This window comes from Xyrauchen texanus, chromosome 50 (assembly GCF_025860055.1).
Source record: "Xyrauchen texanus isolate HMW12.3.18 chromosome 50, RBS_HiC_50CHRs, whole genome shotgun sequence".
NCBI classification, from domain to species: domain Eukaryota; kingdom Metazoa; phylum Chordata; class Actinopteri; order Cypriniformes; family Catostomidae; genus Xyrauchen; species Xyrauchen texanus.
The window spans coordinates 14,703,445-14,720,176 of NC_068325.1; the positions used below are offsets into that span (position 1 = coordinate 14,703,445).

Genomic DNA, 16,732 nt, shown 5'->3' on the forward strand with positions numbered 1-16,732 from the left:
AACTCCTAAATGAATAGGGGCTCAAGGTAAACAGGAAGCGAGCCTTCAACAACCCAACTTCAGTGTGACTAAATATTATTTCGCACTGCTAACACTACAAACACATGATAACAGCTGAATATCAAGTCAAAATGTCAGTGAGCAGCTCAAACTGTCTTTAACCTGAAGCTATTCTGTTAGCCAGCTAGCCACTGCTAACCAACAATTAGCTCTTTTTTCAGTCACTTTAACTTAACCCAAGCGCTTGTCAGCCTAAAATGCTTTAAAACACTCTTTGGTTGAGTGAAAGACAAAGCCCGAGTGCCTGTCTGATATAAACGTGTACTATTCTAACATTTCGGTGTTTGCTTTGAGTTTCCCGAGATGGTAAAAATTAACTTACTTGCCGTGTCTGTCAGCTGAGCGACGCGCGTGCACATGCAGAAACATCCGCAAACCTCATCGGCTCTCGCGCCGCATTCGCATGGCGCTGTCGACGTCATCGCCACCGTTGAAAACAGCCACGCCCCCTATTGAACGAGTGAGTCAGCAGCGCCTCAGGTGACGGAGACAGGTGCACAATTCTTCCACTATTGTTGGATTATTATTCGTTTTTTTTAAGGATTTTATTAGGGTATTGGTTGACATCAAATATGTACAAAGAATACATTATTAAATTAAATAAATGCAACAATTAAAGAATAATGAATAAAATAATCATTTAAAAATAAAATTAAGATGAATTAAAATATTTTAATATGTTTATTTCATTTTTATGAATAAAACAGAAAAATATTATTAAACAAAATAAAAAAACATTCATTTAATACAAATAAAATTTAGATTTTAAATGTTAGTATTCTAATATATATATAGTGTGTGTGTGTGTGTGTGTGTGTGTGTGTGTATTAGAACAGAAAATAAAAATATAGGCAACATCAAGTTGAAAATGATGAACAATGTACAAATGTTGTTCATACTGAACTTGTATAACCTGATTGGATAATATATATTTAGACAAAAGTGGGGAAGTTCCCTTATTCCCAGCATATATGCATTTCCTCATTTCTTGTTTCAGTTACTCAAATACTTTTACTTTAATTTCACTATCAAATCAATGTGTTTATATAATTCTGCGCAACACACAGTAATACAGATTAATTTATTTTTATTTGCTAACTGGTTCATTTGTCAAATATTGCCTACATTCTAAACAATATAAAGACACTACAACATTAAAAAAAAAAAAAGTCCTTGGTTGGAAACTAATCATTTCTGCCAACTAAGAACATAAATAAAATTGTGAATTTGTGAACTAAACAGCCATAAAGTGTTGCTGGAATTACAAGTTTTGAAAATGTTGCCTGTTTGGGTGCATACATACAATAGAGGAACATTATTATTTGGCTAAATAAACAACACATTTAAATACAATTGTATAATTTACTCACATATTAAACTTAAGAAAATATATCATTCAACTTTTTGGGAACAGAAATAGGATTCTGTCCTTCTTTTTGACAGTGCTATAAAACAGAGTAATTAATAATAAATCAATAAATTACCCAAAACATCCTATCATGGACCGACTGAGCATATTCAACTTACATAGAGAAAGCACTTAAATATAATCTGTTAATTAGAGCAGGTCGCTAAGAAAGTTATTATCTTTATATAAAATAACATTTGTGACCTAATTAAAAAAAAAAAAACATTTTTGAACATATTCTACATAACAAAGATATACAATACTGTTTTATTGTGGCACACTAAGAAACTGTCAAGACAACGTGTAGGTGAGTTATAGAGTAGCCCTCATACATACAGTACACATTAAGGAAGCCCACGTGTTAAAATATTAGAAGAGGCTCTAAATTGGAATGCCCAAACAGTGGTTGAAGGTCGCTTAGAAAATCAGGAGCCCTTACTCACAGTGGTGGAATTGTGTTGGGGTAAGGGGTGGGTCACTCCAATGACTTGCCCCTCCCCCTTTTAGGACCAGGGGTTAAAAAAAGAATGGCACAATCACTCACACTTACTAAATTGTAAGGATGCTTTTATGCACCATTGGAATAATAATTATGTAATATAAGTTATACAAAAAACAACAGAACCCCTAATTTGAACACTGCTTACCCAGCTTCTAGTCAAAAAGATCAGCAAAACAGAGGCCTTGCTTCTGGAAGAACTATTTGTATCAGTTTGTATAAAACATGATTTTGTTTTCGATTTGATTATATGGAAGCCGATTCCTGCCATGGAATAAATAAATCAGGTCATTCTGACTTTATATCTCACAATTGTGACTTTATTTCTCACAACTGCAAGGCGTGATGTTAAGTCGCAATTGTGAGATATAAAGTCTTCACATGGGACAACCTGAGAGATGGGTGGAGGGAACTGTCACACTCCTGCCATAATAAAAACAAGACCAAAATGGCAGGATCATGACAGATATAGTAGCAATTGCAAGATATAGTCACAACTGCAAGATATAAATTCGCAAGTGCTTGATATAGTCGCAATTGCGTGATATAAACTGTAATTGCATTTGTGAGATATAAAGTTGCAACTGAGTGATTTAAAGTTGCAGTTATGTGATATAAAGTCACAATTGTGAGATATAAATTCGCAACTGAGTGATATAAATTCGTAACTGAGTGATATAAAGTCGCAATTGTGAGATATAAAGACACAATTGCAAGATATAGTCGCAACTGTGAAATAAATTCTTAACTGCTTGATGTTAAGTCACAATTGCGTGATATAAATATGCAAGTGTGAGATATAAAGTCGCAACTGAGTGATATAATTATGCAATTGTGAGATATAGTCGCAACTGCAAGATAAAAAAGTCGTAGCTGCAAGATATAAAGTCCCAATTGCGAGATATAAGTCACAGCTGTGTGATATAAAGTCGCAATTGCAAAATATAAAGACACAACTACAAGACAGTCGCAACTGCGATATATAAAGTCGCAAGTGCTTGATATAGTCGCAACTGAGTGATATAAAGCCAGAACTGTGATATAAATTCACAATTGCAAGATATAAAGTCCCAATTGCGAGATATAAGTCACAGCTGTGTGATATATAGTCGCAATTGCAAAATATAAAGACATAATTGCGAGATATAGTCGCAATTGCGTGATGTAAAGTCATAACTGTGAGATATAAAGTCGCAAGTGCTTGATATTGTCGCAATTGCGTGATGTAAAGTCGTAACTGTGAGATATAAAGTCGCAAGTGCTTGATATTGTCGCAACTGCGTGATATAAAGTCGTAACTGCGAGATATAAAGTTGCAAGTGCTTGATATTGTCGCAACTGCGTGATAAAGTCGTAACTGCGAGATATAAAGTAGCAAGTGCTTGATATAGTCGTAATTGCGTGATGTAAAGTCGTAACTGTGAGATATAAAGTCGCAAGTGCTTGATATTGTCGCAACTGCGTGATGTAAAGTCGTAACTGCGAGATATAAAAGCAAGTGCTTGATAAATTAGCAACTGCGTGATATAAAGTCGTAACTGCGAGATATAAAGTAGCAAGTGCTTGATATAGTCGCAACTGCGTGATGTATAGTCGTAACTGCAAGATATAAAGTCGCAAGTGCTTGATATAGTCGCAACTGCGTGATATTAAGTCGTAACTGCGAGATATAAAGTAGCAAGTGCTTGATATAGTCGCAACTGCGTGATATTAAGTCGTAACCGCAAGATATAAAGTAGCAAGTGTTGATATAGTCGCAACTGCGTGATGTATAGTCGTAACTGCAAGATATAAAGTCGCAAGTGCTTGATATTGTCGCAACTGCGTGATATTATGTCGTAACTGCGAGATATAAAGTAGCAAGTGCTTGATATAGTCGCAACTGCGTGATATTAAGTCGTAACTGCAAGATATAAAGTAGCAAGTGTTGATATAGTCGCAACTGCGTGATATTAAGTCGTAACTGCGAGATATAAAGTAGCAAGTGCTTGATATAGTCGCAACTGCGTGATATTAAGTCGTAACTGCGAGATATAAAGTAGCAAGTGCTTGATATAGTCGCAACTGCGTGATATAAAGTCGTAACTGCGAGATATAAAGTTGCAAGTGCTTGATATAGTCGCAACTGCGTGATATAAAGTCGTAACTGCGAGATATAAAGTAGCAAGTGCTTGATATTGTCGCAACTGCGGATATAAAGTCACCAGTGCTTGATATAGTCACAACTGCGTGATATTAAGTCGTAACTGCGAGATATAAAGTCACCAGTGCTTGATATAGTCTCAACTACGTGATAGTCGCAATTGTGTGACCTAAACTTGCAATTGAGAGAAATAAAGTCAATTCTGTGGGAGATAGATAAAAGGAGGAGCTGGGGATGTCAGAGAGAGAGAGAGACATAGCCTACGCAACAGTGTTTTGTGTGTGCGCTTTTGTTATATTTCAGTTTAGTGTTTTATGTTGAATTAAAGTTTATTTTTGATTGTTATTCTGGTTGTCTGCCACAGACTCAATAAAGGCAACTGCAACTTTATTTCTAGTCATTTATATTATATCTGGATATTTCTTGCAATTGTCAGAATTACCTTTTCTATTTTTTTATTCCATGGCGGGACCGAGGCACAATAGGATTAAATGGTATGCAGATACAATATATAAACACTGAAAGTCAAAATCGACAAACTTCCACATTTTCAAAGTAAGCCAAGGAGTCATTCAGACAAAACGCGTTCTTCCACTAGAAAAACCTAGATACAGCTCAGCAAATCCTCTCTTGAGACAGCGAGACACAGCGCAGCGGTCAAAGATGTCCATCTAGCATGTGTTTACACAGAAAAATGTGACGCAATTTTTTTTAATATCCCCATTCACTCTGCATTGTAACACACAGTTATGAGCACAGCACGGTAGTTACAGCGACCAATTTGACCAACGTGGACGTTACCAATCAGACATCCGTGCTAATGGCACGTGTGTTGGAGTAGATTTCCGGTCGGGTTCGGGAACTCAACGATGCACTGTGTAAAGAGGGAAGAGTGAGAGACAGGGAGGGGCTGTCATAGTGGGTGGGCATGTACATGATCCGTTCGCCCCCGTTTCGCGTTTCATCCGTTGTGCGGCTGTAGAACGAAGAGCTGTAGGGTGAGCAGGTAGGACAGAAACTCTGTGGTGGCATGGGTTCTGGCGACAGGGAGAGTGGGGTAGCCGTGGCCCCTTCAATCCTGGGGGTGCTGCATGAGTTACAGGCAAACTGCGGTTGAGGGCAAACAGTATCTGGATCGGAGCCATTCTTCTTACAGCAATAATACTGAGAGATAAATAATGCAAGACAGTCAGCAGGACTTACAAAATAAAGGGTGAATATAAATTATTTTCTGAGAAAACCAACAGCATGCCTAAGTTGCATTGAATTAAGAACATTCTTTTATGGCCTACTAACTTCAAACCAAGGAAAATACAGCAAAATATTTCATTTTAGACATATAGGTCAAATCCACAGGTATCAATTATATTCCCTAAAGGGACTCACCTGTAGTCGACAGTAACAGAGCACGACAATGATACACAGGAGTATCACCGTTGCAAGAATTCCTCCAGTTATAACAACCGTTCCAGCTGTCATCCGACCAGATCTCCATGAAACTCTAGAGGCAAACAGAGACACAGGGCTTCAGAGTGATTTTCAGCCCAAGTGTACAAGGAAAAAAAACAAACTGAGACAAATGATCATCATCAAGGGACTCTCCAAATTTGTGGTCCATGATGTGCAAATTTTGGAGCCTTTCAGCAGGACACATGTGACTTGCACATTCAAAATGTCCACGAGATGGCACTACAAAATCAAAAATGCCAGACAGACGGACGGATGGACGACGACAATGATGACGAACGGATGGATGGATGGACGGACGGACAGATAGATAGCACTTCTTAGATAGAGCACTGCACACTGTCATTTTTGACTCCGTTATAGGCTGTCAGTTTCATTAAGCACATGCTGACAGTAGAAGTGTCAGGTCAAGCAACCCTGCAGGATTGAGTTTGACCAGCACTGCAGATTTGATTAAGGAGCTGCACTGATGAAATGCAATCGTGCAGTTGGCGGTGAGTAATGAAGCCTCACAGCGGGCTGATAGAGACAGTAAGAGCTTGGATATGGTCAGACACACCTGCTATCTCTCTCTCTCTCCCTCTATCTAGCCACACCTATCTATGGCCACTCATATCTCATGCTGTGTGGGAAATTACCTCATGACCTTTTCAGTCCATAATTTTAAGTTTGCTAGTTAATTTAATTAACACTTCCCTTTCAGTTCAAGGTCACCAAAACCACAAAAAAAAAAAAAAAAAAAACATTGTCAAGTCAAGCAATTTTTATTTTCAAAAGCAGTTTCAAAGTAGCTATACAGAAATGTATGCTGTAACAGAAAATTATGTTATAATATCTGCACTGTTAAACTGATAAAATCAATACATAGGCAACAATGCCAAACACAAACACACAGAAATGAAGAGGTGGGACAATAAAACATCCATAGTGCAAAACATACACAACAGCACACACATACACACAAATGAATGGCTGAAGGGAGTCGCACACTGGACGCATCTGGCGGATAACATGGCACATTCTAAAATTCTAAACAATAGTTTTCTATGAATATACGCACACCACCGCCGCCACTCGGCGGCGCCCACCTACAACTCTGGAGGCTGCTCAAATGTGAGCGCAACACAAATATTTTCCATTAAATTAGACCCAGATCTTTATCAATGGACATTAGCCATGCAATGGTCTAGCCATGTTCATTCTTTAAGAAGGGAAAACCCTTGGTAACGTTTGTGTGTACTGTCTGCCACGTGAACCGTGCAGTGTTTGATACCTGTGCCGTTACCTAGCTGCAACGCGGCGTGGCGCTTCTTGTCCGGTGTGTGACCGCCTTTAGACTAACTCAGCCAGAAGACAGAATGCAGAACACACACACACTCACACATATGAATTGGTGAGACTATAAAACAGAGCAATTTATTTTAATTAGTCAAATAAAATCAATAAATCAGCCACAATACAGAATAAACACACACACACACACACACACACACACACACACACAGAAATGAGGGGGTGAGACCATAATACACCCATAGTGCAGAACATGCACACACAACAGCACACACACACACACTTACAAATTAATGGCTGAGAGTGACTCAGTCAGAAGGCAGAACACTCACCTCACACACACACACACACAAACACAGAGAGAGAACAAAGAACAAAGAACAAGAATATAATCTGACACCAATGTGTCTGCTAAAGTGTGGGAGATGCACCTTCCAGACAAAATACTGCATCTTTTTGTAATGGGGAAAAAAAAAACTAATTTACAATTGAGTTATTGCATTTTTATATTTAAAATAAATTAAATGGCAAAAGAAAAGGTTCAAAAAACGTATTTTGTATCTTCTCTTTGTAACGCCATGGTCAAATTTGACAGTAAAAACAATTTATAAAAATGCTAAAACTTGACTTTTTTTTTTGTGTCTAAATATATATCCATATGTCTAACATGTGATAATCTGATAAATCTAAAATTAGAAAATAAAAAATAAAAGGCAATAAGGCCACACACAGTCTCTGCAGCCATCTACTGGTCATTATTGTTATGACATTATTTTCAGGTCATATCATTGTTCTTTTTGTCCACCAGATGCAAGTAATCTGCCCCAATGCATGACACACTCTTATTTCTTCTTCATGTTTCAACTTATAGAAGTGTAGGTTTTTACTAATGTGAAATGTACATAAATTTGCTTAATTGCAGATGCAAATTAATGGTGTAATTTAGAAATGTACAGGTAAAGAAGATCTAAAATTACAAAAGAAGCGAATCACTTTATTGTTATTACTTCAGAGAGGAAGAAATGTTATTTCTTGTAAGCAATAAATAAAGTTACACTTGTTCTGTTTCCGGTCAAAACTAACCATGAACAGCCAAGGTGTCGACCTTTATAGAACAGTCTAGGAGGGTTAAAGTCCTCATCGCAGTTTAAATAAATAATGTCTTTAGGCCCTCAGTGAGCAAGCCAAAGGTGACAGTAACAAGGAACCCGAAACTCCCGAAGACTTTAGTTATTGGAGAAAAAAAAAAACCTTGGGAGAAACCAGGCTCAGCTGGGGGAGCGAGTTCCCCTCTAGCCTCAATCTCTGTTTAAGCTCCTACTGTCCAAGCCAGTTTTTGAACTATGTATTGCAACACTCCTTACATTACTACTGTCTCACTGGGATTAATGTCTGTGTTGCATCATTCCTCATTTTAAATCCTTTCCAATAATATAAACAATGGCATACGCCTGACGCAAATAGCACAAGCCATAATAAATTAAGCCTAGCAGAGAGCACACTGCACGTGCTCTCCCACCCACCTACAAATTCAGCAGCAATTATGCCAGGAAAATGAACATGTGGTGCATCTTTTAGCAATCCCACTCACATTCTGCGTGAACGAACAGCAGTCGGTATACAAGCCTTTTCAGACCACTGGAGGGCCCAGATGTTATGGCAACAATACACGAACACAACACTGCTTGATTGCAGGGTGGTTGCTGACACATGCTTCTGTATTCAGACTCACCTGCAAAACTCAATGAACTATTAATGAGCAGTTTATGAATTATTATGCACTACCTTCTGTGCATTTTTATGGAGACCAAAAAGGGTAAAGGTCTTACAATAAAATGTAGCAATGTTGGCAGTTTAGTGGAAAGGAATACATCTACAAAAGTGAATGGTGACATTATGAAAGGCTAGTAGAAATGCTGCTGTTTGTATTATTTTACTAATGTTTTCTAAAGGCAAGTGCATCATAATATCAGGCCAGTGGAAGACGGTTGGAGTATTTGGAAATCCCTCAATGTTCCGTGTTCACTTCAAACCTCATTCAATGCTGTCCTCTTTTCCATCAGTCTTTCCACAATCCTGGCTTTACTTTTTTCATTCTCACACACATTTTACTATCGTTATTCTGTACAATTGCATATGCTCAAACAGCCATGTGAGCATTCCTCCAGTTTATTCAATAGAAACTTTTTATAATGATAACCACTAGACAGCACACAGGTTTTCTTGCAGCAAGTCAGACAGAGCTAGAAATGTCTCCAAAAGAGAGAAAAAATAAATGAAAAACAATTACAACAAAGCTCATGCAAGGCAAAAAAGCCTTTTACTGTATTAAAAGCTGTCTCAGAGAGCATCCTACCAAAAAAGTATCAAGTCTACGCCTGTGCTCGTCATCTGTGCCATAACGTTTAAGAAGATACATTTGTTAGGTGGGATATAACTCAAATGTAAGTTACTCCAATCAGGGCTGGACTGGTAAACTGGCATACCGGGCATTTTCCCGGACTTTTGGGTCGATCTGGGGCGGAATGGCCATCGTGAGAACCAAGCCGAATGGGCCGCGATAAGCCAAAATGAGCCACTGCGTTATGCAGAATGGACCACAAAATGGCACCGCGATATGCAGAAAAGGACAGCGAACAACCCCCAACCAGCTAATTCAATTTCATGCATTGCTATGTTACGAAATGTGTTTTAATGCAATTAAACAGGTGTGGAAGCTGGTTTACATCTGTGGCTCTAACAACCTATGATGGTATTGGGTTCTATGAACAAACTACAATAGTGTTTCTAATGCAACCCAAAGAAAATACCTATTGACAGCCATACTTTCTCAATACACTTTAAATGGTAGTTAGTATAAGTTGTTCTGGCTCTAGCTCTCAATATCAGTTGTTGGCTCTGTTACGAATCCTAATACAATGCTTTCATAGAGCTGTAAAGCAGCTCACTGCGTTATTTCATCTCCAACCTCTAAGGTCCACAATCCAACTCTGAGTATTTATGTTCCAGCACAATGACCACTGCAAGACTGATATCTTGTTACAACACATTTCATTTCATGAATGGAATATGAACTTCTGGCTTCTCCCATAACATTTTAAACAATATGTATACAGTAGGGCTGTAACCAACATATAATGGGATGTGTCCTCCAAAATATTCAGATTAGTGGTTGACGAATATGGGGTTTCAATTGCTGCTTCTTAAAGTACTCCCGAATATGTGCATTCAGTCTTGGGATATATGGTATTCCATTCTGAGAATAATACTACAAAAAAAAAACCTTAATAATAATTGTAATGGGGAAAGAAATACTGTTGTTACAACATACTGTACTATTCTAAGCCCAATATGTTCTTTTCATTTGGGAATTACCTACAAAGAATAACATAGCAAAATGTATTTATTCACTACATCTCTACGTGCTGTGTATTCTGAGATGTTATTCTGCTGACTACAATTGTACAGAGTGGTTATCTGAGTTACCGTAGCCTTTCTGTCAGCTCCAACCAGTCATTCTCCATTGATCTCTCTTATCGCAGAACTGCCGCTCTTTTTTTTGTTTTTGGCACCATTCGGAGTAAACTCTAGAGACTGTTGCGTGTGAACATCCCAGGAGATCAGCAGTTACAGAAATACTCAAACCAGCCTGTCTGGCACCAACAGTCATGCAATGGTCGAATCACATATTTCCCCCATTCTGATGGTTGATGTGAACATTAACTGAAGGTCCTGACCCGCATCTGCATTATTTTATACATTGCACTGCTGCAACACGGTTGGCTGATTAGATAATCACATGAATAAGTAGGTGTGCAGGTGTTCCTAATAAAGTACTAAGCGAATGTATAGTTACATTTTAATTGCTTTGTGATAAACCACTCTGTGATTCATCGTTGTAATTCGCCACAGACTTTTTTTATAACAAGACAGTCGCTGTCTTTGCAGAATCACAATTTTTGCAGAGCTTTCAGTACAACCAAGCTTTTCAATAATTTAATCTAGCACTCCTGCAACAAAATTCTTCCATCACTGGGCGGTTTTAGCCAGGTGCACAGGTTGCGTTCACCCGACACCCTCTGTAAAAGCTCTTACTTCTGCGTGTTATCAGACAGAATGCATTTGTAGAGAATTCAGTTGGCCCTAAAGCCAAGATGCAATCAGAATGAATCTATTGGATTAGTGCATAGAGGGACAGTACATCCATGTAAATTATGTGACTGGTAAATATATATATATATATATAAAACAAAGAGATTTAAAAGGGGATTAACCAATTGCCTAGCAGAACATGTTCAGGATGAACATTCTTGTTGATCCTGAAACAACATTTCTATCAACCAATCAGATTTTAGCATTATGTTTAGGCTTGATCAGCATACTCATCAACCTATCATTTCCCTTGGATTTTTTGTTTGACATTAATATTCATGTTGAACAAAATATATTGGTTCAGGAACATGGCAACAGTCACCTTAAACCACACTGAAGGAGCAGATCTGGTCCGCAGAAGTTTCAAAAAACCCACTACAAATGTTAAATAACAACCTGCCATTTTTGAAAATATAGCTTTACCATAATAACACTGTCCAACCTTGCAAATAAAATATATCTGCGTTTTATATAGTGTGGTTTTGTTCACTTTGATTACCCAAGAGCTCTAATATGATATAAAAATCACAATATTACTGTCACTATACAATTCTATAAAATACATATCACAATGATTTGATATAAAAGTAATAACCTACACAAAACCAGTGCTATAACTAGACTTTAGACTCAAAACCTTGTAGATACTGAAATATACCTCACTCCTTGTGACAACTAGCCCCTAACCTATAATGTGAAATGAATAAGCACTAGGCTGCACATTTACAAATAAACAAAAACCCACACCAATCACAGCACCAATTAAATGAGTTAATATTCAGTTGATGAACATTTGTCTCTTAACAAAGTTTCAAAATGTGGCTCCGTTCCAGGGGCGTAGCACTCGTTTCAAAAGTGAGGGGGACAGAAAGATTAGCGCAAGACGAACATAAATATATATACAGGGTTGGGAGGGTTACTTTTGAAATGTATTCCACTACAGATTACAGAATACAGGCTGTAAAATGTCATTTGTAACGTATTCCATTAGATTACTCAAGATAAGTAACGTATTTTAAATACTTTGGATTACTTCTTCAGCACTGGTGGATTTTTTCACTTGTTTTGACTATAAAAACTGCCAGTACCGTAAGACAAAATACACATGTTAAAAATACATTCTCTGAAAAACCTAAATATCTTATGCAGTGTTGTTTCTGAAACAAGATCAAATTGATCTTGTTTTAAAGATTTTTAGAAACAATACAAAATTATTAAGAATATGCTTTTTGCCCTAATATAAAAGGTCTTATTAGAAAAAAACTTTGGTTTTAATGAATGTGAGGGGGACATGTCCCCCGCATCTCCCGCGCATTCTACGCCCGTGAGCAGTTTAAAGGTATAGAAACAACAATTGTTGAACAGCGCGAACGCACGCGAAAACACGTTTTGTGTGTGAACAGCCCCTTAAGAAAAAAAAATCTAACAATTTCTCAGCTCTTCTAAACATTTCTACCTGTAAACAAAATTATTAGATCAAGCAAATTTGTCGAATTTTGGAAGCTTGAACAGTCTTTCAAATCGAAGTGCTTTTAATAAATGTTAAATAGGCCTACTTCTAAGATTTTTTTTATATATTTTTTTTTTTAAATAAAACAGCTGCCACAACCTCAAATTACAAGTTCAAACCTTACCTTCGCTAAATGTCTTTGTTTGCGGAGAGGTCTGGAGATCACTGCATTTCTAGTCCGATCACGTCAAATCGGACAAAATTCCACACAAAAGGGGGAAACTTGTTCGCCAGAGCCGAAATTTGTTGGTTTACATGTTTGATTTCCCCAGGCTTCCAGTAATGTCCATGCAAGTTCAGCAGCGATAGCAAGAGGAGGAGTGTTTCGAGAGAGGACTGGACGAGATGAAGCATCAAATGATGTATAGTTTACTCAATAAAGATCATAGAGCGCACACCCACAGTGACGATCATACGCCATCGAGAGTTTTGCTGCCCTTGATGTACGGTGGGTTTAAGTCTCCAGTATTATAGTATAGAGACTAAAGCGTTAAAGGCCATTTCTGAATGTATAATATTTTATTGGAATATTCCGGGTTTAATACAAGTTCAACTCAATTGACAGTATTTGTTGCATAATGTCAAAAAAATAATATCGCCTCGTCCCTCCTTTTCTTCAACAAATCAACACGTCCACTTACAATGAAAGTGAATGGGGCCAATGCGTAAACGTAAAAATACTCTTTTTCAAACGAATAGCCAAAAGATGTCAACAATATGCTTGTTAAAATGATTTCAGTGTGGTAAAATTGCTTACTAACCTTTTCTGTGAAGTTATATACCCTATCCAATTTTACAACTTTGTTGACATGACGCCATCCCGCATAAATGTCTTTTTAAACAACTTTCCAGCCCAAATAACACACACATTTTAACAGAAGAATTAGTTTGTGTTTTTGTCATTGTATAAGCTTCACATTTCTACCTTTTAACCCTCCAAACATTGGCCCCATTCGCTTCCATTGTAAATGCCTCACTGTAACCTGTATGCATATTTTTTAAAGAAAAGGAAATATATTATGTGGTAACTGCACAATAAACCTCGTATCTTGTCATTACTGGCATTGACCTGATGTGTAGGCCTAAGTCGCATGGACAGCACTTTCCAAAGGTCAAAAGACCAATGTCAATTATCATTTTTGCCTTGATCTTGATCAAAGCATGTCCCAATGCTTATTAGAATAAATTATGGATCTTTATTCCATCCATATGCAGTGGCGACAAAAAGTATGTCAACGCTTTGGGGGGTTTTCTGTATTAATTGGTCATACAATGTGATCTCATCTTCATTAAAGTCACAAGTATAGACAAACACAATGTGCTTAAGCTAACAACACACAAACAATTATAATCTTTCATGTATTTACTGAACACATGGAAAGTAAGTGACCCCTTGCATTTAATAACTGGCCTATCCTCTTTTGGCAGCAATAACCTCAATCAAGCCTTTCTGGTAGCTGCGGATTAGACCTGCACAACGTTCAGAAGGGATTTTAGACCATTCCTCCTTACAGAACTGCTTTCTGTTCACCGTTGGGATGATGTTTTCATGTTGGCGTACGGTGCCCTTTTTATGCCATGCGTAGTGCTGCGTGTTCTTCCCAAGTAATTCAACCTTAGATTCATCAGTCCACAAAACATTTTCCCAGTAGCATTGTGGAGTTTCAAGGTGGTCTTTGCCAAACATCAGGTGCTCAGCAATGCTTTCTCTAATTAGCTTTTGTTGACGTCATTAGCCTAGGGGTTTACATACTTTTTCCAACATATGCTGTAAATATCTGAATGATGTATTCAGTGCGTACAAGAATACAATAATGTGTATTATTAGTTAAAATTGATTGTGTTTGTTAATAATTGTAACTCACATGAAGATCAAATGAGATTTTAAGATAAATTTATCCATAAATGCAGGTATTCCAAAGGGTTCACATACTTTTTCTTGCAACTCTATCTGCTCTTTTCCAGACAGCACTATTGGCTAACAACAGGTCTCTATGGTAACCAGTGGCATCCTGGCAGGGAACAGGTCTGTGTGGGTCAGTTAGCCAGACTAATATGATTTGCAATACAGCATTGCTTTAATTTGATCCTATCAGAGCTCCCTTCCCTCATGCATTTGCCTCCTGCGGAAGGTGCATGTCAAAATACTCTCAAAGTTTATCATAGCATTGCTAGACACGGTCATATTTGCGGATTCCCCTATGCTACATCATCTTTTTGGCCAAAATACAGGACAGCTGGCAACCCAAGTCTGCACTGTCTGTGATACCACAAATCACTCGGCATGGGGGAGATGCTCTCTTACTTTTCTAAGGAAGACTCGTGGTTTTCACCTGGCAACCCCTTAGCAATGCCACGGCAACCACCCGCAACACTCTAGCATCATATTATTAAGTTGTGCACATGCAAAGCACCACTCTGAAAATGTAAATACCTGTTCTGTCCTCCTTTCAAAAGTCAATTTCTTCTATTAAACTTCATTATCTTAGTGTTCAATGCTAATTTGCTTTCAGCAACATTCAGCCTTCTGTTCTCCATTTAAACAAGGTATTATTCTTTAGCTGGTCCTTTTAAAAACACCAGACCTCTTCAGGACCTCATAGCAGAAAGCTCATTAAGATGCCATTAACACAGTAATTGGCCAAACAAGGTAGATTTAGGACCAGCAGAGCACTGCAAAGCTGTACGCTTTGCTTTGTTTGTGTTTGCATGAACTATTGAGGCATGTTACGGATGCACTTGGTAACATGACATCCTGTTTGAGTAATTTAATATTTCTCCATGTTCAGTGGAGCAACGATCCTGATCTCCCACGGAGACTGTTGGGTTGAAGTAAATATGCCAAAAGAAAAAACCGTGAGTGAGTGGAATAGCTTGAAGTTACACAGATTATTAAAACAAAGCAGAATAAACTACAGGCGTGGCCAAAAAGTATTGATAGTCACATACATTTTGTGTTTCGTAACGTTTTCTGCTTCAGTTGTTGTGGTGTTGATTCAAATTGTTTCTAGATTATTGTGCAGAGTGATCAGATGCACTTCAAATAATTGCAAAAAGCTTCATTGGCCAAAAAAAAATAATAATTTGAATGAACTTTAAATCACAAAAACCCAAATTTCACTGATTTTGGCCCTGGCACAAAATAACCAGCTAACATCATTTCACGAATCATATCAGCAACACCTGGGAAAGTGTGAACGAGTACTAGTTAGCTGAAATCACTCTATCATTCTGATTGGATTATAAAATCAGACTGATTGCTATAAAATGAGGGAAGAAGTGCTTCCAATCAGTGTTCTTGTTACCAATGTTTACCTCTAAAGAAAGACATGCAGCCATCGTAGCTTTGCATCAAAATGGCCTCACATGCAAGGAAATTGCTACAAAGAATATTGCACCTGAAAGAACCATTTACCGGATCATCAAAAACTTCAAGGAGAGAGGTTAAATGGCAGTGAAGACTTCAGGACATCCCAGATTGTCCAGTAAGCGCCAGGACCGTCTCCTCCACCAGTGTAGAGCTTGATCAATATTGGCAGCAGGTTGGGGTGAGTGCATCTGCATGCACAGTGAGGCGAAGACTTTTATTCAATAGCCTGGTGTCAAGAAGGGCAGCAAAGAAGCCACTTCTCTCCAAGAAAAACATCAAGGACAGACTGAAATTCTGCAGGAAGTACAAGGATTGGACAGCAAGTTATTTTCTCTGATGAAGCCCCTTCCGACTGTTTGGAACACCTGGAAAAAGGTGAATCCTGAGTCATGCCAACAGTGAAGCATCCTGAGACCATCCATGTGTGGGGTTGCTTTTCATCCAAGGGAGTGGGCTCTCTCACAATTCTGCCCAAAAACACTGCCATGAATAAAGAATGGTATCAAAACGTCCTGCAAGAGCAACTTCTCCAAACAATCAAGAAGCAATTTGGTGATGATCCGTGCATTTTCCAGCATGACGGAGCACCATGTCACAAGACAAGAGTGATAATGAAGTGACTCAGTGATAATTACATTGAAATTTTGGATCTGCGACCAGGCAAATCCCTGGATCTTGTGGTCAATCCTCAAAAGGCGATTGGACAAGCAGAAGCCCACAAATTGTGATTAAGTTTCATTAAATCTGGACTTTGTCTAAATCCAATGGATGACACTACAAAATAAATGGACACAATTTTGTTCCTTGTTTTCAGTCTTTCTTATTTATAA

General features: G+C 38.0%; 2 protein-coding genes across 3 annotated transcripts in view; both read right to left on the minus strand.

Moving 5' to 3' along the window:
• Nucleotides 1-428, minus strand: part of rabgap1l (RAB GTPase activating protein 1-like) — a 114,199-nt gene extending 113,771 nt beyond the window's left edge. For both annotated transcript variants that reach the window (XM_052123879.1, XM_052123880.1), the window contains exon 1: nucleotides 383-428. The gene's annotated coding sequence lies outside the window, so the exon portion shown is untranslated. The remainder of the gene's footprint in view (nucleotides 1-382) is intronic.
• Nucleotides 429-4,914: 4,486 nt separating this feature from the next.
• Nucleotides 4,915-12,800, minus strand: fam163ab (family with sequence similarity 163 member Ab). The gene is made up of 3 exons (XM_052124532.1): nucleotides 12,657-12,800; nucleotides 5,497-5,611; nucleotides 4,915-5,274 (listed from the first exon to the last, which is right to left on the minus strand). Exons 2-3 carry the CDS (start codon nucleotides 5,587-5,589, stop codon nucleotides 4,915-4,917), a joined length of 453 nt encoding a protein of 150 aa, XP_051980492.1. The 5' UTR covers nucleotides 5,590-5,611; nucleotides 12,657-12,800.
• Nucleotides 12,801-16,732: the final 3,932 nt, after the last annotated feature.

Excerpts from the sequence above, each read along its gene's own strand:
- fam163ab (XM_052124532.1), bottom strand. The coding sequence starts at position 5,589 with ATGACAGCTGGAACGGTTGTTATAACTGGAGGAATTCTTGCAACGGTG. Across the intron at positions 5,275-5,496 it reads TCTGTTACTGTCGACTACAG|TATTATTGCTGTAAGAAGAA; the intron begins GTGAGTCCCTTT and ends TTTATCTCTCAG.